Here is a 19,457-nt window from a genome sequence, read left to right as displayed (position 1 = left end):
GCAGTAGAGTGGTATATTGAGGGTGGTAGAGTGAGGGTGTGAGGGCGGTAGAGTGGTAGAGTGAGGGTGGTAGAGTGGTAGAGTTAGGGCGGTAGAGTGAGGGCCGTAGAGTGGTAGAGTGAGGGCGGTAGAGTGGTAGGGTGAGGGCGGTAGAGCGGTAGAGTGAGGACGGTAGAGTGAGGGCGGTAGAGTGGTAGAGTGAGGGTGGTAGAGTGAGGGCTGTAGAGTGGTAGAGAGGGCGGTAGAGTGAGGGCGGTAGAGTGGTAGGGTGAGGGCGGTAGAGCAGTAGAGCGAGGGCGGTAGAGTGAGGGCGGTAGAGTGGTAGGGTGAGGGCGGTAGAGCAGTAGAGTGAGGGCGGTAGAGTGAGGGCGGTAGAGTGGTAGAGTGAGGGTGGTAGAGTGAGGGCTGTAAGGTGGTAGAGTGAGGGCTGTAGAGTGGTAGAGAGGGCAGTAGAGTGGTAGAGTGAGGGTGGTAGAGAGGTAGAGTGAGGGCAGTAGAGAGGTAGAGTGAGGGCGGTAGAGCAAGGGCGGTAGAGTGAGGACGGTAGAGTGGTAGAGTGAGGGGATCGAAAATCAAACATTTTCATATAAACAGACAATAAACAGTTATACATTCATAAATGTGAACAAAGTAATAAATATCAAAAAATAATAATTAAATAGAAAAACAACAGCAAAACAATATTACAACTCCCTCGATTACATGCACGTGAACATGGCAGGTGCGAAGCCATGGGGATTTCAGCTTTGTTTCGGTCCAATTAAACAAACACGCCTGAAAACAATGATTTGTAAATGAAAAGTCCAAGACGGTGAAAATGCTGCCCAAAGATGTGTTGGGATGTATGATGATACATCGCTAACCGCCACAACGCCAGCAATGACCACGCCGTTTTTACATCGCAAAAGGCATCACATCGCACGCATTCAGTGAGCATGCTGTCCCGTCGCTATTGTAGTGTATCTGCCGCTTTAGGCAAATACATCGCCGGTCATCACATCGCATGCTAGAAAATCGTTTTCCCGAAAGTGTTTATTATAGTCCAGACTTTGTTAATATGGATTGCACGCATCTGCCATCTTCCGTGTTCGTGACAACCCCTGTCATCTTGCATCAGTGGGTCTAAAGTGATAATTTTCTATAGTTTAAAAGTTACGTTTTTTTCATAGTGTAACCACATGTCATCTAATGTCAGCCCCGTGGCTATTGGTATAACGTCACGCAAAATGTCATAAATTGGCACGCATCTGTCATTTTCCGTGTTAGTGCATACTTTCTCCCATCTGCCATGTCCTGCAGCACCCCCGTGTCTATTGGTATGATGACGTCACCGCAGCACACGCATCTTGCATCAGTCATAATGCGCATGTCATCTGCACGCATCATGCAGCCTTTGCTACTATGTCATCCATGTGCCCCTGCTAATTGCATAATAATTTGTATTGATAGAAGTGATCGGCATGTGGATCGGCATCTGTCATCTTGCACGCATCTGCCATCTGCCGTGTTCGTGACCCCCCATGTCATCTTGCATCAGTGGGTCTAAAGTGATATTTTTGTAGTTTAAAAGTAATGTTTTTCCATGTTCAATACAACTAATTGCTAATTGCATAATAATAATGTTTTTTTCATATTCAATACAACTGCACGTATCAATAATTTGTAATGAATACAAGTGATTGGCATCTGTATCGGCATCTGTCATCTTCACCATCTCTATCACTCGCATCTTACATTTCATTTGTCTTTTCTAATGTCACGCATAATGTCTATCTTCGCACTCCGAGTTCAATACAAGTAATTGCTAATTGCACATTGCAAATTGCACAATACTAACGTTTTTTTCTTATTAAATACAACTAATTGCATAATATTTTTTATAAAACACAAGTGATCGGTGCACGCATCAGTCCTACAACTAATTGCTAATTGCATAATATTTTGTATTAAATACAAGTGATCGGTGCATACAAGTAAATGCTAATTGCACAATACTATTTTTTTTGCATATGAAATAGAACTAATTGCTAATTGCAGAATATTTTTTATGAAATACAAGTGATCGGTGCACTCATCAGTCGCCTCCCGTGTACCATCTCCCATGTCATGGCAGCACCCACGTGGCTATTGGTATGACGTCACCGCAAGGTGTTGAAATCTCCCATATCATCTTAGTCTGCGTACAAGTGATCTCCCGTGTTATCTGTCACCTCGGCACAGTCATCTAAGTGGGACGCATCAATAACTTTTATTGAGATCTACATCTCGTCTGATACAAATCTCGGCACTAATTTGTAGTATTAAATACAAGTGATCGGTGCATGCAACTAATTGATAATCAGTCACCTCCCCTCCGCTGTGGCTATTGCTATGACATCACCGGCACAGCAGTCACCTCCTGTGTACCATCTTCAATGTCATGGCAGCACCCCCATGCATCAGTGGCCCACATCAATAATTTTTATTTCGGCACTCTGCGTTTTATACATGTCGGCATACAACTAATTGATAATTGCACGCATTAGTCACCTCCCCTCCGCATCATTCACCTCCCGTGTACCATCTCCCATGTCATGGCAGCACCCCCGTGACTATTGCTATGACGTCACCGGCACAGTCATCAATTTTTATTTCGGCACTCTGTGTTTTGTACATGTCGACACGCGCATCAACAATTTTTATTTCGGCACTCTGCGTTTTATACATGTTGGCACTCCGCGTCTGATACAAGCGATCTCGGCACTCGCGCATTGTCATGGCTAGCGATGTTAATGTGAATGCGCATTAGTAGCATGCGTTCTAAAACCATGCGATGTAATGGCTCCTGTGATGTGAAAGTTGCGTTGCGATGGCAGCGCGTGAAAACACCGTCTTTGTAATGGGTGTTTCCCGTCACTTAGCAGTATTGTTTCTATAATCGGACTAAGAAAATTGGTAGAAAGCTGTAGCTGATATTAGAAGTTGAACCTAACGCCACTGAGATGCCAAAGGGCGCAGTGTCACGTTCCACGCCTTTAGCCAGTATGGGGCTTTTAGCCAACACCGTTTACTATTTTTGGACAGGGCTTGTGTTTAGACTTAATGCTTGTGGGCTTTCAACAGTTTCCCAAATAAAATTGCTTTGTGCCTATCGGACTGAAACTGGCTGTCTCAATGCATTACACATGACATGCGGCTGTCTGGCTTGTCTGTCCGGTGTAACGAATTTCTATTTAACGTGACATCTGAAAATAAAATATAATTTGAGTCAGAACCGAGCAGGGCTGGAGCAGATCGGCTGAAGCCGGAGGTTCACATTCCTCTTCTAATCTGCGCCGGGATCTGAAGGCGTCCAAGCGACAGACGATAGACAGAAGTGGAGCAGTCCTGCGCGAGCCGAGACCACTGGCAGCAGAGACAGGAGGGCGCGCGCTCCCCCAGGGGGAACGGCAAAAAAAAAACAAGGGCAGAGTGTTTTAACAGCTACGGGTAAGGGAAAGGACATAACAGAAAGCGAAAGCGCTCGCACACATTCACAGCAAACAGCCAGCAGCAAAAGTGCGCTCACAAGGACAAATCTGACACTGAAAAAGCGCGTGTCTGACTCGTGTCCACATTCAAGTAAGCAAGAGGTATACTAAAGTATACAAGAGGTCTCGAATGCTCGACCTAAAAACGGGTCTCGAGCCGAGTCACAAGATAGCACACCAATACATACGGTGTTTTCCTGCGCACTACATCTTCTTACAATACATATGACTCAGAGGAATCTGTAGGCTGTAGTTTTGCTGAAAAATCCATAGAGCTGGCAACGATGAGTAAGAAAGCTCTGACAAAGTCGGATAGAGTTTTCTGTTTTTATTTCCTGATTACCTTTGTGATTCTCATGTATTATATAGTGGCTTTAGGTGAATTTCCATGCTTGTACTACAAACCTATTCATAAAAATATTGGCAATGTTTGAAAAATATTGGTTGATGTAGGCAAAATACCACCCAGGTGTCCATCCAAGCCAACATGAACTAACATGCAGAACGCAGAAATCTTCTAGCAAAGGGCACTGTCCCTTTAAAAGAATATCAGCCTTGATGGAGCTGGTAAGTGTGTAGTCATGCTTTGCAGTCAGCCTCCCAACATACAGCTCAGCTGCATTTTTGGGCCAAGCAAGAGCATTGTTTGGGAGCTGACTTCTATGGCTAATGGAACCTTGATACCCACAAAACAAGCACGACCAAAGCCAATTGGTCTCGCCTATTTGTTTTAGCCATGTTATACACCAGTGTGGCTGCTGTTTAACATGGCTAAAAGTTAGTGGGGTGGGGTGTGGGGGATTGAGGTGAAGTGGGGTAGATTGTATTGGGGTAGAATGAGGTAAAGTGGAGTGAGGTAGATTGAGGTAGATTGGGGAAAAGTGAAGTGAGGAAGATTGGGATAGAGTGGGGTAGACTGGTGTGCAGTGGAGGGGGGTAGTTTGGAGTGGAGTGGGGTAGATTGGAGTGGAATGGAGTGGTGTGGGGGTAGATTGGAAAGTGGTTGATTAGAGTTCAGTGGGGTAGATTCGAGTGGGATGGAGTGGCACAGGGGTAGATTGAAGTGGGATAGATTGTGGTAAAGTGGAGTGGGACAGATTGGAGTGGAGTGTGGTAGATTGGAGTGGTGTATATTGGAGTGGAGTATGGGAGATTATGGTACGTTGGAGTTGAGTGAGGTAGATTGGGTTAGAATGAAGTGGGTTAGCTTGGAGAGGAGTGGGGTAGACTAGTGTGGGGTATTTTGGAGTGGGATAGTTTGGAGTGGAGTGGGGTAGATTGGCATTCAGTGGGGTAGATTGAAGTAGAGTGGGGTAATTTGGGGTAGAGTGGGGTAGATCGAGTGGGTTCACTGGGGTGAATGGGGTAGATTGTGATGGAGTGGAGTAGAGTAGGGTAAAGTGGGTATATTGTAGTGGGGTGGGGTAGATTGGAGTTGAGTGGGGTAGATTGGAGTGGAGTGGGATAGAGTAGAGTGGGGTAGATTGGGGTGTGGTAGATTGGAGTGGGATAAACTAGAGTGGGCTAGGTTGGGGTGGGTAGGTTGGACTGGGGTAGATGGGGTGGAGTGGGGTAGAGTGGAATGGGGTAGATTGTGGTAGATTAGTGTAGTGTGGTAGTTGGAGTGGAGCAGGGTAGATTAGGGTACACTGGAGATGAGTGGGATAGATTGAATTAGATTGGAGTAGAGTGGGATATATTAGAGTGGAGTGGGGTAGATTAGAGTGAAGTGGGGTAGAGTGGAACAGGGTTGATTGGAGTGGGGAAGATTGGAGTGGAGTGGGGTAGATTAGAGTGGAGTGAAGTAGATTAGAGTGGAGTGGGTAGACTGGGGTGTAGTGGAGTAGGGTACATTGGGGTGGAGTGGAGTCGGGTAGATTCGGGCAGATTGGAGTGGAGTGGGGTATTCAGGAGTAGATTGTGGTGGATCGGAGTGGATTTAGGTTGACTCGAGCGGGGTATATCGGACTGGGTAGACTGGGGTGGGGTGGGATGGGGTGATGTGGGGTGGAATAGATTGGAGTGTGGTGTAGTGGGGTAGATTGGGTTGGAGTGACGTAGATTAAGGAGGAGTGTGATAAACTGGAGTTGAGTGGGGAAAATTGGAGTGGAGTGGGAGAGAGTGGGGTAGATTGGGATAGTGTGAAGGTGGACAGATTGGGGTAGAGTGGAGTCAGGTAGAGTGGAGAGGGGTAGATAAGAGTGGAGTAGATAGGAGTGGGGTAGATTTTAGTGGAGTGGAGTGAGGTATATTACAGTGGAATGGGATAGATTAGAATAGAGAGTGGAGTAGAGTGTGGTAGATTGGAGTGGGATAGACTGTAGTTACGTGGGGTAGATTGGGGTTGACTGGAACAAGTGGGGTAGATTAGAATGGGCTAAAGTTGAGTGGTGCTGAGTGGGTTAGGGGTAAATTGGAGTGGAGTGGGGCAGATTGGAGTGGAGGGGGATAGACTGGGCTGGATTGGAGTGAGGTGTAGTGAGGTAGATTGAGTTGGAGAGAGGTACATTGAGATGGAGTGTGGTAAACTGGAGTTGAATGGGGGAACCTGGAGTGGAGTGAGAGAGAGTGGAGTGGGGTAGATTGGGATAGAATGAAGGTGGACAGATTGAGGTACAGTGGAGTGGGATAGAGTGGAGTGGAGTAGATTGAGTAGAGTAGATTGGAGTGGGGTAGATTTTAGTGGGGTGGAGTCAGGTATATTGCAGTGGAGTGGGATAGAGTGGAGTGGGGTAGACTGGAGTTGAGTGGGGTAGATTGGGGTCGATTGGAGAAAGTGGAGTAGATTGGATTGGAGTGGGCTAGATTTGAGTGGTGTGGAGTGGGTTAGATTGGAGTGGGTTAGATTGGGGTACATTGGAGTGCAATGAGGTAGAATGGAGTGGCGTGGAGTGGGTTAGATTGGAGTGGAGAGTGTAGTGGGGTAGAATGGGGTACAGTAGAGTGAAGTGGGGTAGAACAGAGTGGAGTGGGGTATAATGGGTTGGAGTAGAGTAGAGTAGATTTGAGTGGGGTAGGTTTGAGCCAATTGGAGTGGAGAGGATTTGGGTAGATTGGGTGGAGTGGAGTGGGTGGGTGGATTAGGGTAAATTAGAGTGGAAGGGGGTAGATTAGGGAAGAGTGAAGTGGGGTATATTGGAGTGGAGTGGGGCAGACTGGGGTAAGCTGGAGAAGAGTGGGGCAAATTGGAGTGGGGTAGATTGGAATGGATTGGGGTAGATTGAGTGAAGTGGGGTAGTTTGGGGTAGATTGGAATAGAGTGGGGTAGACTGGAGTGGGAATGACTGGGTTAGATTGGAGTGAGGTAAATTGGAGTGGAGTGTGGTAGATTGGAGTGCAATTGGGTAAATTGTGTGGCTGTGGCCGTTAGGCTACATCTCTCGCACCTAAGGGCAAATGAATATAGTGCGCCTGGAAGCATTTTCAGTGGGATACATATGAGAATGAGGACTTAGGCACAGCATTTAAAGAGAAATGGAGTAGTTACTGCGCTTCACACAGGGACATACTTTGTGTGTGCAGAAAAGAGGTGGATTACAAATGAGACTGAGGATGCAGGTTTTAAGGAGAAATTAATTAACTGCAGCTCTGCCCAAAATTGAGGAACTTTAAAAAGCCACATACTTTGTGTTTGAAAAGGCACAGATGTGTCCAAAAAACGTATGTCGCTTAGTGGAAACCTGGCCTGAAGTATGTGACTGGACTGCTTGTCGGGAAAGTATATGGGAGCCCGGTTTCAGACTATTGTGTATTTTAAACAGACACATACTTTGCATGTCATACAAAAATAGTGTTTGGATAGCAATGAGTAAAGCCCTAAATTATTTGCAGGTATCCTAAAAGATATGGATAAGTCCCCTCACCCATGTTGTGGCATGCTTCATCATAGGTGACCTAGGACACCAATATGAATATAGCCCTGATGAAGGCCATTGACCCTCATGGGCACGAGATATGGCCAAAACATGTAGGCAAGTCTATCAGTCAAAAGATAGCACATAATACCCCATCACTAATTCACACATATATTTTTAATCATATGTGGGATTCTCCAATAATAATGTGGTAATTTCATAGGAGCATACTCCTAGTTATTTTGATAAATCAGGAATCTTGTTACTATCCAGTCATAGTTTATCTGAACTCCTGCATAGCAGTAGAGTCCACCGATGTGGTATTTACCTACCTTGGTGTGGATAGGTCATCTATGATGAAGCATGCCACAAAGTGGCTGAGGTGACCTATCTATATCTTTTTGAACACCTACAGACAATTTAGGCCTCTACTCATTAGTAGCCTTGAAAAACTCCAAGTACTATTTTGTGTGATATATTTTGCGCTGCAAGGACGTGCTTAGAGACTATCCTGTCGCTCTTTCTAGGTGGTTACATATGTTGTATGCATAAAGAGGCGCAGTCTACAAACGCCTGCGGTCACACAGGCTGCTTTAACATTCTGTGCCATTTGTATGGTGCTATAAGAAAGCTGCAAACTGTAAAACAAAGTCACCAAGTGCTTTAATAGTCTGTACCATTTGATTAGTGCTGTAAAAGGAAGCACCAAATTCCAAAACAATAGAACACCTTGCCTGCGACAGGAATTCCAGCCGGTTCTGGACAATCCAATCGCGGGCGTGGTAGTGACAGAACCCAGCTGTCATGGGCACAGGCCACCCGTGGCTCATGACGGCTGGGTTCATCATAAGTATCTAAGGGGTTAAGACAACAGCAAACAAACCTGTAGGACGAAAGTTAAAAGCAACCCAAAAGTGTAGCATGGAATTGGAAATGATGGATAGAACAAAGAAAAAAGTACCCTGATTCTCAGTGCCAGCAGCACAAGGGCACTAATCAAATTAGATCAATTAGTATTTGGTCCGTGCTCCAGAGAAATAAAAAGAAGTGATGGGGCAAATGGTGGCCAATTAGAAGGCAGCTAAAGAGAATGACAAGCCAGTAAATGGTAAGTAATGGGCGGGCTCCAAGTCCTTTACTTTATACAATACCTCTTGCAGCACAGCGTATGTGCGCTGTTAGGCAAGATCTAAAAAGTCCTCGGCTGATCAAAAGGCACAAATATCCCATAGGCCTCAAATAAGCAGAACATTTAAACTATAAAATAACATTAAAGCAAGAAATGTCTACTATATAGAAGAATTATACATTACATATGATGGTGAAATATAAATCTATTTCCATTTTTAGTCAGATCTATTTTCAATTTAGGACAAGTGCCCACGTTACATTTGTTTAAAAACCACAAATGTATGTATATTTTGTTATTTCTAAAGTGCAAACCTCGCTGGCTAACAACAGAGCAAGGATCATGGAATTTGCAAGTCCACAGTCAGAATTAAGATGACCACCTCACTTCAGTTCAATACATACCTGATTCCAGTCTTGAACTTTCCACCCACAAAACCATGGAAGAAAATGACATTCTAAAATTCTAGCAGATCTGAAACCCTCAAACACCTACAACGAACCGCTACCTCCCAACTTCTTCAATGAGATCAAACTTTCGATTCTCCCATTTTGGACCAACATTGTTAATACCTCTCTACTTCAAGGCACAACCCCAGATTGCCTAAAGGCTGAGTTAGTCATCCATATTCTTAAAAAAACCTATGGCAGATCACACAGACCTAAATAGCTTCCGCCTCATCTCTAGTATTCAAACTCTGGCGAAGCTCCTTAAAAAATGTGTACACGTCCAGCTCTGTAACCACATAGAGCAATTCCGTCTTCTTGACCAATTCCAATCCGGCTTCCGACCAGGGCACAGCTCTGAATTGGTACTTACACATATAGTGGGCGATGTGCTAAAAATGTTGGATAAAAACAAATCATGCCTCAATATCCTCCTTGACCATCCTTCAGCTCTTGATACGGTTAATCATGACCACCTACTAGAACTACTGGAACGCAGGTTGGGACTCTCAGGGACTGTCCTAAACTGGTTCACCTCCTTTCTCCAAAACAGAACTACTAAAAAAAAAAATCAAGGTTAATCAGTCAATGTCTACTTTCATGACTGTCACCTTAGGGGTCCCACAGGATTCCTGACACCAAAATAAACATCTTAAGAAAACTAAGCCCTTTCCTACCCTACCCCATGACTTCCACTCTGCCATCCAAGCCCTAGTCATTCCCAAGCTAGTCTACGGAGATGCATCCCTAGGTGGCCTGCCCAATTCCATAACTGCTCTCTTAGGAGCCTCCCTCAACTCCGAGGCAAGGCTCATCACTGACTCGAAAAGAAACAGCCATGTCACCCCTGATTGGAAATCCCTCAACTGGCTCTGCTCCGAAGCAAGAATTCAGCTGAAAATTGAATGTATGACGCAAAAAGCCCTACACTTCTTCACTTTACTACTGAAACCTCAGAGATTCTCTAAAAAGAAAAACTACAATAGAGCCTTCTCTGGCATTGCCCTGAGAATTTGGAACTCTCTCCCCCCACCGCAACCAGAATGAATCCTTCAACGGCATCCTTCAAGAAAGAAGTTAAATTACTACTCAGAAATAATTTTTGCCCTAGTTCATTGGAACTGTTCTCACTGAGCCAACTCAGACCTTCGTCTTCTATCTGGATACAGCTTGCTTGTTATTTTACTGTTTTGACCTTCTGTCCTATCATTAAGACGATTTCGCCTTCCCAGATATTCGGCCATTTAATGTTCCTTTCCTGACTATATTTATATTGATTGTGTATGTCTCTGTTCTCTAACAAGTGTAAAGCACTCTGATACCTGCAAGGGGTTTGTTTACGCTACATAAAACCTTCAAATAAATTGTATTTAGGTTAATTAGTACAATTCAATGGAAGCAAAACAAGACCATATACTCATAAAGCATTACGTTATCACTCCAAAGTCTTTTACTGGAAACTGTGTTATTAATTACCTAATAGGAGGTGGTCACATCAAATCAAAATCTTCTTCTCCTGCTCTGGGCAGATGCCAATTAGGGCATCCTAGGGGTAACAGCTGTTACATTTGGCTTGCCATTTGATACATCACCCTTTACCTTCACCACCTCTGGTCTAAGGGGTCTTGCAGGTACTATTGGGAAAAGAAAGTCAACAAGGCATTAGAAGCCTTTTGATCTACTTTCAGTATTTAGCACACTCTTACCACCCTCTAACGTTCAGCTGCAAACAGGAAGCTGTTAAGCAGCTAATGTCAGGATAATGGGTTAACCCTGTAATGTCAGGGGGTGTAAAAAGGTGAGAGACATCACTTCTGCTACCCTTTGAATTTTCGGTGAATCGACGTCTGTGGGGGAAAGGTATGGTCACAGAAATGTTTTTGTTATTGCTCCAAAGATCAACAAGTAAGCCCTCAGCTGAAATGTTATGCACCACTCTGGAGGCACACCTCAAAACCAAAAAGAGTCCAGAGTGGTACAAAATGGAGAGAATGTTAGGGATTATGGAAACTGGGACATGCCATGGGGCACTGCAGTGTGATCAACACAATCAAATTCTGATTTGCTTTAAACCTGGGATTCAATAATATTTTAGAGCAAAAGTATTTTGAGTGCAAGTAGTCACAAGTAAGGCAGAGGGCATAGGGGCAGTATTGGCAAGAAATATCTTTTTACATGGAGCAAGGTTTCAGCCAAAGTTGTTAGGTCAAAAGCAGAGGACACGATTTATAAAGAATTCCTTGTGAGAAGGTGTGAATTACTCTTTGATTACTTCTGGTTCATAACTAAATGCAATTCATGAGCACAGCAGAGAACTCAAGAGTTAGTAAGAGTCAGTACCATTGTGAATAGGGCTCATAGACTTGACTGAAAATGTTATGTTATGTTATCCAGGGTTTTATAAAGCGCACAGCTACTCTACTGAGTGTCCCGGCGCTGGGTGAGTACAACTGAACTGGACAGAAAAACAAGTGTGCAGAGCGCAAAGTATTTCGTTATTGCTGAAACAGCCATATTTTTAGGGGTTTTCTGAAAGGAAGCAGATCCTGGAGAAGTCTCCCAGCAAGTAGCAAATAATTCCATAGCTTTGCCACTTTGAGCCGGAAGGAGCGTCCTCAAATTCGAGAATATTTCACCGCCGGAGTACAGACTAGGGCCAATGAGGCGGCGCGATGAGAGCACTGCGGATGATAAAATTGCACTCTCTTCCTCAAGTAAGGGTCACCATACCCATGTAACGCCTTAAAAGCCAGCACCGGGGCCTTAAACTGTATCCGCTTATGAATCGGAAGCCAATGTAGAGACTTCAAAAGAGCAGTCATCCGGGCCCTGGGGCCAAGAGAAAGAATAGCTCTGGCCGTCGCATTTTACACTACTTGGAGGCGGGTAAGCAGGTACTCCGGAAGCCCTAGATCAAGAATGTTTTCGTAGTCCAGCCTAGAGCCAATCAAGGCCTGGACCACAATTTTCCTGCAGGGCATCGAACGTAATGGAAGAAACTGTTTAAGCATTTTCAGAAAACCGAAGCACTGGCCAACCACCGTCTGAACATTTGGCTTCATACTCAGAGATTTCAATAGCAACAATGGTCCTTAAGAGGAACTGTAGGAACATACAGATAAAATATAGTCTTCAATGAGTCCAATATTAATTGGTGTCCAGCCAGACACAATTTTAATCAGTTAGAAAAATTCAACAAATAATCGTAATGAAGCGAACAAACAATGCAGTGGGACTCAATCCTGCATCAGATAAACATAGAAAACACACAATACAGTGGGACACAATCTTGTAACCGATTTACACAGAAATCACACAAATGAAAAAAATAAGTTAAATTTAAACAAAAAGTTTTTCAGGCAACAAATTGGCGGGAGCTTTGGTCAATGGAAATACATAAACAAGCTATCTTGTCCACTGCATTGTTTGTTCGCTCCATTACGATTATTTGTTGAATTTTTCTAACTGATTAAAATTGTGTCCGGCTCGACACCAATGAATGGATGTATGACGTTACAACGCATACTTTTACTTCGCGTGCCTTTACAACACGGTATTTACAACGAATACCATTACAACGCATAGTGCTTTTAGGCGCTGGATAGTGAATTGTTTAATTTACTATTCCAGCTCCAGTCCCCGTGGATAGTAGGGAAGGTGTTGGATAGTACATTAAACCCATTCCCTATCCTAGAGCGCCCCCCAGCGCAATGCGTTGTAATGGTTTGCGCTGTAAAAGTTGCGTTGTAAAGGCACTGCGTGGTAAAAGTTGCGTTGTAAAGGTTGTTTACCCCAATGAATATAGGACTCATTGAAGACTATATTTTATCTGTATGTTCCTACAGTTCCTCTTAAAGACCATTGTTGCTATTGAAATTACTACCCAAGGTCCTTAACTACCTGCTGGGTGCCCTTGTACCTCCTTAAACCTTCATACTCAGAGAGTCGTCCAATTTTACACCAAGGTTTTTTACAGATGATACTGGGTTAGCAGGAGGATGCATGTCCTGAGGCCACCAGTTCCGCCATAAGTTGTTAGAAGAACAACCAAAGAAAATAATCTCAGATTTATCAGAATTATATTTAAGTTCATTCAGCTGTAGCCAGGAGAACACCGCCGACAAGCAGGCCTTAATAGCTTCCCCCTTAAACTCCGAAACCTTGTCGCATGTAAAAAGGAGTTGGGTGTCGTCAGCATACAACACTATTTTGGCTCCATGCGACTCAACACGACTGGCCAATGGGGACATGTACAGATTGAATAAAGTAGGACTAAGCACCGAGCCCTACCTCCAAAGGGGAGATTAAGGCGGAAATAGGAGGAACCCACACCGTTTGTTGGCGCCATGACAGAAAAGAGGCAAACCATTTGAGAACCGTCCCTCTAAAGCCGGCCTCCTGGAGTCGGTTGTGATCGACGGTGTCAAAGGCTGCTGAAAGATCTAACAATATCACCATAGCTTTACCACCTTTATCCAAGACGTCCTTAATGGATTCCGAGATTTCCAAAAGTGCTGTTTCGGTGCTGAAATTCGGGCGGAACCCAGATTGGCTCTGATGCAAAATGTTGTTCGTCTCCAGAAAGGCAGAGGTGACTGGGTGAACATTTTTTTCAGTACTTTGGAAAAGAAAGGCAAAAGGGAAATTGGCCTAGAGTTAACAGGAAGCTCTGGAACCATATTGGGTTGTTTTTTTCAGAAGGTAAAGAATGTGTGCTTCCTTCCACTTGCCAGGAACCAGCCCCGGCTGCAGGGAGGTATTTAAAAACTGGTTCACATAGGAATTAATGGAGGGAGCAATTGATTCCAAAGTAGACGCAAGGGTCAGAAGCAGCCCCTGATTTCAGGTTCTTCAAGATACCCAATGAGGTGCCAATGTAAGAGGAGGAAACTCCGTGATGAAAAGGCAGCTCTCTGGATGGGGGGGGACGTTATCCTGAACATTAGCCTCATGGGAGCTAAGGAAAGTGTCCTGGATCTTTCTAATTTTGTCAGCAAAAAATAGAGCCATCTGATCCACCCATAATGCTGAGGGGGAAAAAGACCTAGTTACAGCATTCGGGGATGCAAATTCCATTACTATTTTAAAAATCGCTTTATTTGTATTCCCGGCAGCTTCTATTCTTGATGAGAAAAAAAAAATTCTCTTTGAAGATAAGTTTGTGGTGCAGTTTAAATGCTTGTTTAGATGCAGTTTTCTCCCTGCTCTCAAAGTTTTTCCGCCATGCTCTCTTGAGTCTTTTGCAGGTCCTCCTGCTTACTTTAAGAGCAGGTGTAAACCAAGGAGCTGAGACTTGAGAGATCAAGGCAGGGCGAGAAGAGGGCGGGGCGAGCTCCAGGGCCGGACTGAGAACCAAAACCGGCCCTGGCAAAGTGCTCGGCCGGCCCCTGGGGGTGCGACCGAGCTGTTTGTCGGGCCGGTTTTCGGACGATTTTGTTACAGGGCTGATGGCCCTGTAACAAAAACGGCCCCCAGGGCCCAAAACCGGCCCCACCTTGCAGCGCACCGGGCGATTGCCCGGTGCCCGCAACGGCCAGTCCGGGCCTTGCGAGCTCTGCTGCCCGAAGCAGAAGCCAGTTGTCCAGGTCAGTGACATCGCCTTCCACATTACCACTCAAAGCGAGTGAATGGGAGTCAAGGGCCGCCATCACCGCTTCGGGTGTAATACAATGGTAGGCATGGGCGTCCGCAGGGGGGGGCAAGAGGGGGCGCTTGCCCCCCCCCCTGGATTCAGGCCCGGTTCTAGAAGATGGGCCCACATACCTGGGCCGATTTTCCTACCTGAAAGGCTGCTACAGCGCCCAGTGTGACTCTCAGCAGGTCACAGAGTGAGGCGGTCCATTGCCATGGGCAGAATGACAATGGGCCGGCAGAGGAGGCCCAGCATGGAGCATCTCCGCCCATCCCAGGCCTCAGGAGGTGAGCAGCACAATTAGCAAGTCTTAGGCAGGGGACGGGCGCTTTAGTCTCTCACAGCAGGCCACAACAATCAGATAAAATGCTACGGGGCGCGGGTGGGGTGTTTGGGGAGCGGGGTTAGTGCAAACATTCTTAGTTTAAAAACTGTGAAGTGACAGACCGGATTGAAATTGAAACTTTCTTATGAAATTCCATCCGTTTGTGCAATGGGGAGAATGCTGTATACAGCTAACAGTGAAAAAACTCTGCAAAAAACACTAAGGACTGAAATAACTACATTTAAAGAACAATATGACTAAAAATGGAAATAAAATGAAAATTCGATTTTGACAATGTTGTAGTGAAAAATTGAATTTCTCCTCCATGTTGTGGCCAAGGGAGACGTAAGAGCAAAGGAGAGATAAAGAGAGAGACAGAGCCAAAAGGAAAAATAAGAGACGTAGTGGGGAGTAGAGACAAACAGAGAGGGCGAGAGGAAAGAGGGAGAAATGATTGACGAGAGAAGATAGGAAAAGAGGCGAGAGGGGGGAACATAATTATAGATAAGGATAATGAGGGAAGGAGATGGAGGTAGACAGAGGGCGACAGACAGAGGGAGACAGACAGAGGGAAGGGGCGACAGAGGGAGGGAGACAGATAGAGGGAAATACAGGGTGGGATACTGACAGAGACAGATAGAGGGAGGGAGACAGAGAGGGAAAGAGAGGGAGACAGAGAGAGAGGGAGACAGAGAGAGGGAGACAGACAGAGAGAGGGAGACAGACAGAGAGAGGGAGACAAAGAGAGAGGGAGACAGAAAGAGGGAGACAGGAAGAGGGAGACTGAGAGAGAGGGAGACAGAGGGGGAGACAGAGGGAGGGAGACAGAGGGAGGGATACAGAGGGAGGGAGACAGAGGGAAGGAGACTGAGGGAGGGAGACAAAGACAGACAGAGGGAGACAGAGAGAGAGGGAGACAGCAGATAGGGCGGGAGACAGAGGGAGAGAGGGAGGGAGATAGAGGGAGGGAGACAGAGGAAGGGAGACCGAGGGAGAGAGAGAGAGAGAGAGGGTGGGAGACAGAAGGAGGAAGACAGAGGGCAACAGACAGAGGTAGGGGGGTGACAGAGGGAGGGAGACAGACAGGGAGACAGATAGAGGGAGACAGAGACAGACATAGGGAGGGAGACAGAGAGAGAGGGTAAGACGGAGACAGAGAGAGAGGGAGACAGAGAGAGAGAGGAAGACAGAGAGAGGGAGACAGAGGGAGGGAGGCAGAGGGAGCAAGAGAGAGAGGGAGACAGAGAGGGAGGGAGGCAGCGGGAGGGATGCAGAGGGAGGGAGACTGAGGGACAGAGACTGAGGAGGGAGACAGAGGGAGGGAGTGAGGGAGGGAGAGAGACAGAGAGAGGGAGACAGAGAGAGAGAGGGAGACAGACAGAGTGAGTGAGACAGAGGGATACAGAGGGAGACAGAGGGAGAGAGGGAGGGAGGGAGACAGAGACAGATAGAGACAGACAGAGACAGATGGAGGCAGAGACAGGGACAGGGGAAGACACGCAGAGACAGACAGAGAGACGGAGAGGGAGACAGAGGGACGGAAACAGGGACAGATAGAGACAGACAGATAGAGGCAGAGACAGGGACAGACAGATAGGGGCAGAGACTAAGACAGACAGAGAGACAGACAGACATAGAGGGAGACGGAGGGAGAGAGAGAGGGAGGGAACAGAGGGTGACAGAGGGAGACAGAGAGGGAGAGAGAGGGAGATAGAGGGAGGGAGAAAGACAGAGGGAGACAGAGAGAGGGTGACAGCGGGAGGGAGACAGGGAGGGAGACAGAGGGAGGGAGACGGAGGGAGAGAGAGAGGGAGGGAACAGAGGGTGACAGAGGGAGACAGAGAGGGAGAGAGAGGGAGATAGAGGGAGGGAGAAAGACAGAGGGAGACAGAGAGAGGGTGACAGCGGGAGGGAGACAGGGAGGGAGACAGAGGGAGGGAGACAGAGGGATGGAGACAGAGAGATGGAGACAGACAGAGGGAGACAGTCAGAGGAAGACTATCAGAGGAAGACAGTCAGAGGGCGACAGACAGAGGGCATCAGACAGAGGGCAACAGACAGAGGAAGACAATCAGAGGGAGGGAGACAAAGGGAGGGAGACAAAGGGAGGGAGACAAAGGTAGGGAGACAGAGTTAGACAGAGAGAGAGCGGGAGACAGAGGGAGGGAGACAGAGGGAGGCAGACAAAGGGTGACAGACAGAGGGCGACAGCAGAGGGCGACAGACAGAGGGCGACAGAGGGAGACAGACAGAGGGAGGAGGACGACAGAGGGAGGTAGACAGACAGAGGGAGAGAGACAGACAGAGGGAGGGAGAGGGAAATGAGGGAGGGATACAGAGGGAGAAAGACGGAGGGAGACAGGGAGAGAGAGCGAGATAGACAGCCAGAGTGAGTGAGACAGAGGGAAACACAGAGAGGGAGAGGGAGGGAAACAGTGAGACAGAGAAGGAGACAGGGAGAGAGAGAGAGGGGGACAGAGGGAGGGAGACAGAGGGAGGGAGACAGAGGGAGGGAGACAGAGGGAGGGAGACAGAGGGCGACAGGCAAAGGGCGACAGACAGAGGGAGACAGACAGAGGGAGGTAGACAGAAAGAGGGAGAGAGACAGACAGAGGGAGGGAGGGAGACAGAGGGAGAGAGAGGGAGGGAGACAGGGAGAGAGAGGGAGGGAGACAGAGAAAGAGCGAGGGAGAGAGATAGACAGACAGAGTGAGTGAGACAGAGGGAGACAGGGAGAGGGAGGGAGACAGAGAGATAGAGAGAGGGAGGGAGACAAGGAGAGAGAGGGAGGGAGACAGAGAGGGAGGGAGGGAGACAGAGAGACAGAGAGAGAGAGAGACAGACAGAGAGAGAGAGAGAGAGAGAGAGAGAGAGAGAGAGAGAGAGAGAGAGAGAGAGAGAGAGAGAGAGAGAGAAAAAAAGATGTGTGTATGCCGGGTCTGGTGGCTAAGTGGATGAAGGCGTCCACTGCAGGGACCTGTGTTCAACCTCATGGTCATTGTTTTTTGTTGCTCTAGCCTCTCCCCCCTCCCCCACTGACCCGGCCTCCACCGGTGTGGCCCTCGGCCACAAACCACACTTTAAATTTGGCCCCTGAGAGAAAGTTTGAGAGTACCCATGCTCTAGAACTGCATCAACCTGATTTAAATTTTTTTTGTTTTTTTCCGGTCATTTTTTGTTTTTCCCTCTGTTTTATTGTAGTTGCCAGGTCGTCTGCTGTGGTGCCTCACAAGATTTTTGTCTTCCCCCTATGGGTTTCTTTGTTTATTTAAGCTCTTTGTCTTGATTAGTTTTAATGTATTTAATACTTGTGCTCAATCATGTCGGAGGATGGTAATGAAGTTAAAATGTTGCCCCCCCTGGAAACATTTCTGCGGATGCCCATGATGGTAGGGTCTACCTCCAGCAGACAGAGGGAAATACAGCTGGAGAAAACACAAGAATAATGCTAGAGGCAAGGAAGTGTCCATGTACCAAGGGAAGCATTCCAGCTTCAGTCCCTATTTGCTGCCAAATGTTATGTTTCTTCGCATTTCACATTAGAGGTATAAAAGAACGAAATGAACCACATTAGACCCTCAAATCTATGTGATCAATTGTTCATCCCTCAGTAACCAATATGCACATTTCTGAATAAATAAAAAATAAATTTAGAGAAGCACTAGTCAATTAGTCAATGTCTAGATACTGCCTGGATTCATAATTTAAAGTGTCACTGCGTTAACTGAAAGTATACTAATAGATTTTCCCAAACGTAGGCTTTAACACTATACTGGGAAGTTCAGCCCCAGCCCTGTACATTTACATGCAAGGAAAGGGTGGAAGGCCTAGTGGATCAACCAATTACATAAAAAAGCAGGGCGCGAGCGTGGCAGAGAAAGAGATTCCATTCTGTTTTCAACAAGATAGTGTGTTTCTGGTTATTGACATTAGCCCAAAATTAAATGCAACTTTAAGATTTGGGTGAGGTAAGCATTTTATTTCAGAAGCAGTGGTTGGGTTTACCTAAAGGTGACCTACCTCTAATTTATCCACCTTGGCGTAAACTTGGTTCATTTCGTTCACTTTTGCATTTATAGCGTGGATGTCTTCATCCAAGAGCTGAGAAGTTTCATTTCTTACCTATAAAAATAAAACCAACAACTTTTCAGACTAGGGCTGATTTATCAGCACATGCCAACCTGGTTTTAAACATAGAAGCATAAAAGGCATAATCCATTTAGACCACTTTTTAGTCACCCAAACATATATCCAACAAACACTATATAATTGTTTATTGTGGTACCCAACAGAATTTGCTATCAAGAAACTCTGCATAAATATCTCCACCCACCAGGTAATAGGCGTGTTTTCCGAATAAAAAGACGCATGAGCGATGACGCAATGTCATCATCACTTATTTGCACTAAATGATATGTTAATCTGTAACTTTCATGACAATAGGTTACATGATACACACATGACATATTATATCAAATATGATTTCACATATTTTTTGCATTGTTTTATATTTAGGTTTAGCAGACTGAACGAATCATGGGGCATATTACCAAGCAATAGC

General features: G+C 46.1%; 1 protein-coding gene across 2 annotated transcripts in view; it reads right to left on the bottom strand.

Moving 5' to 3' along the window:
• The window catches only part of BCAS4 (breast carcinoma amplified sequence 4), a 413,107-nt gene that overhangs the window by 169,196 nt on the left and 224,454 nt on the right, over positions 1-19,457 (bottom strand). For both annotated transcript variants that reach the window (XM_078652042.1, XM_078652043.1), the window contains exon 3: positions 18,917-19,018. In XM_078652042.1, the coding sequence (XP_078508168.1) occupies positions 18,917-19,018 (102 nt within the window). The remainder of the gene's footprint in view (positions 1-18,916; positions 19,019-19,457) is intronic.

The sequence above is a fragment of the Lissotriton helveticus genome, chromosome 7 (genome assembly GCF_964261635.1).
Source record: "Lissotriton helveticus chromosome 7, aLisHel1.1, whole genome shotgun sequence".
Taxonomy (NCBI): Eukaryota; Metazoa; Chordata; class Amphibia; order Caudata; family Salamandridae; genus Lissotriton; species Lissotriton helveticus.
The sequence above is the reverse complement of the archived record's forward strand: the minus strand, read 5'-3'. Positions and strand labels throughout refer to the sequence as shown.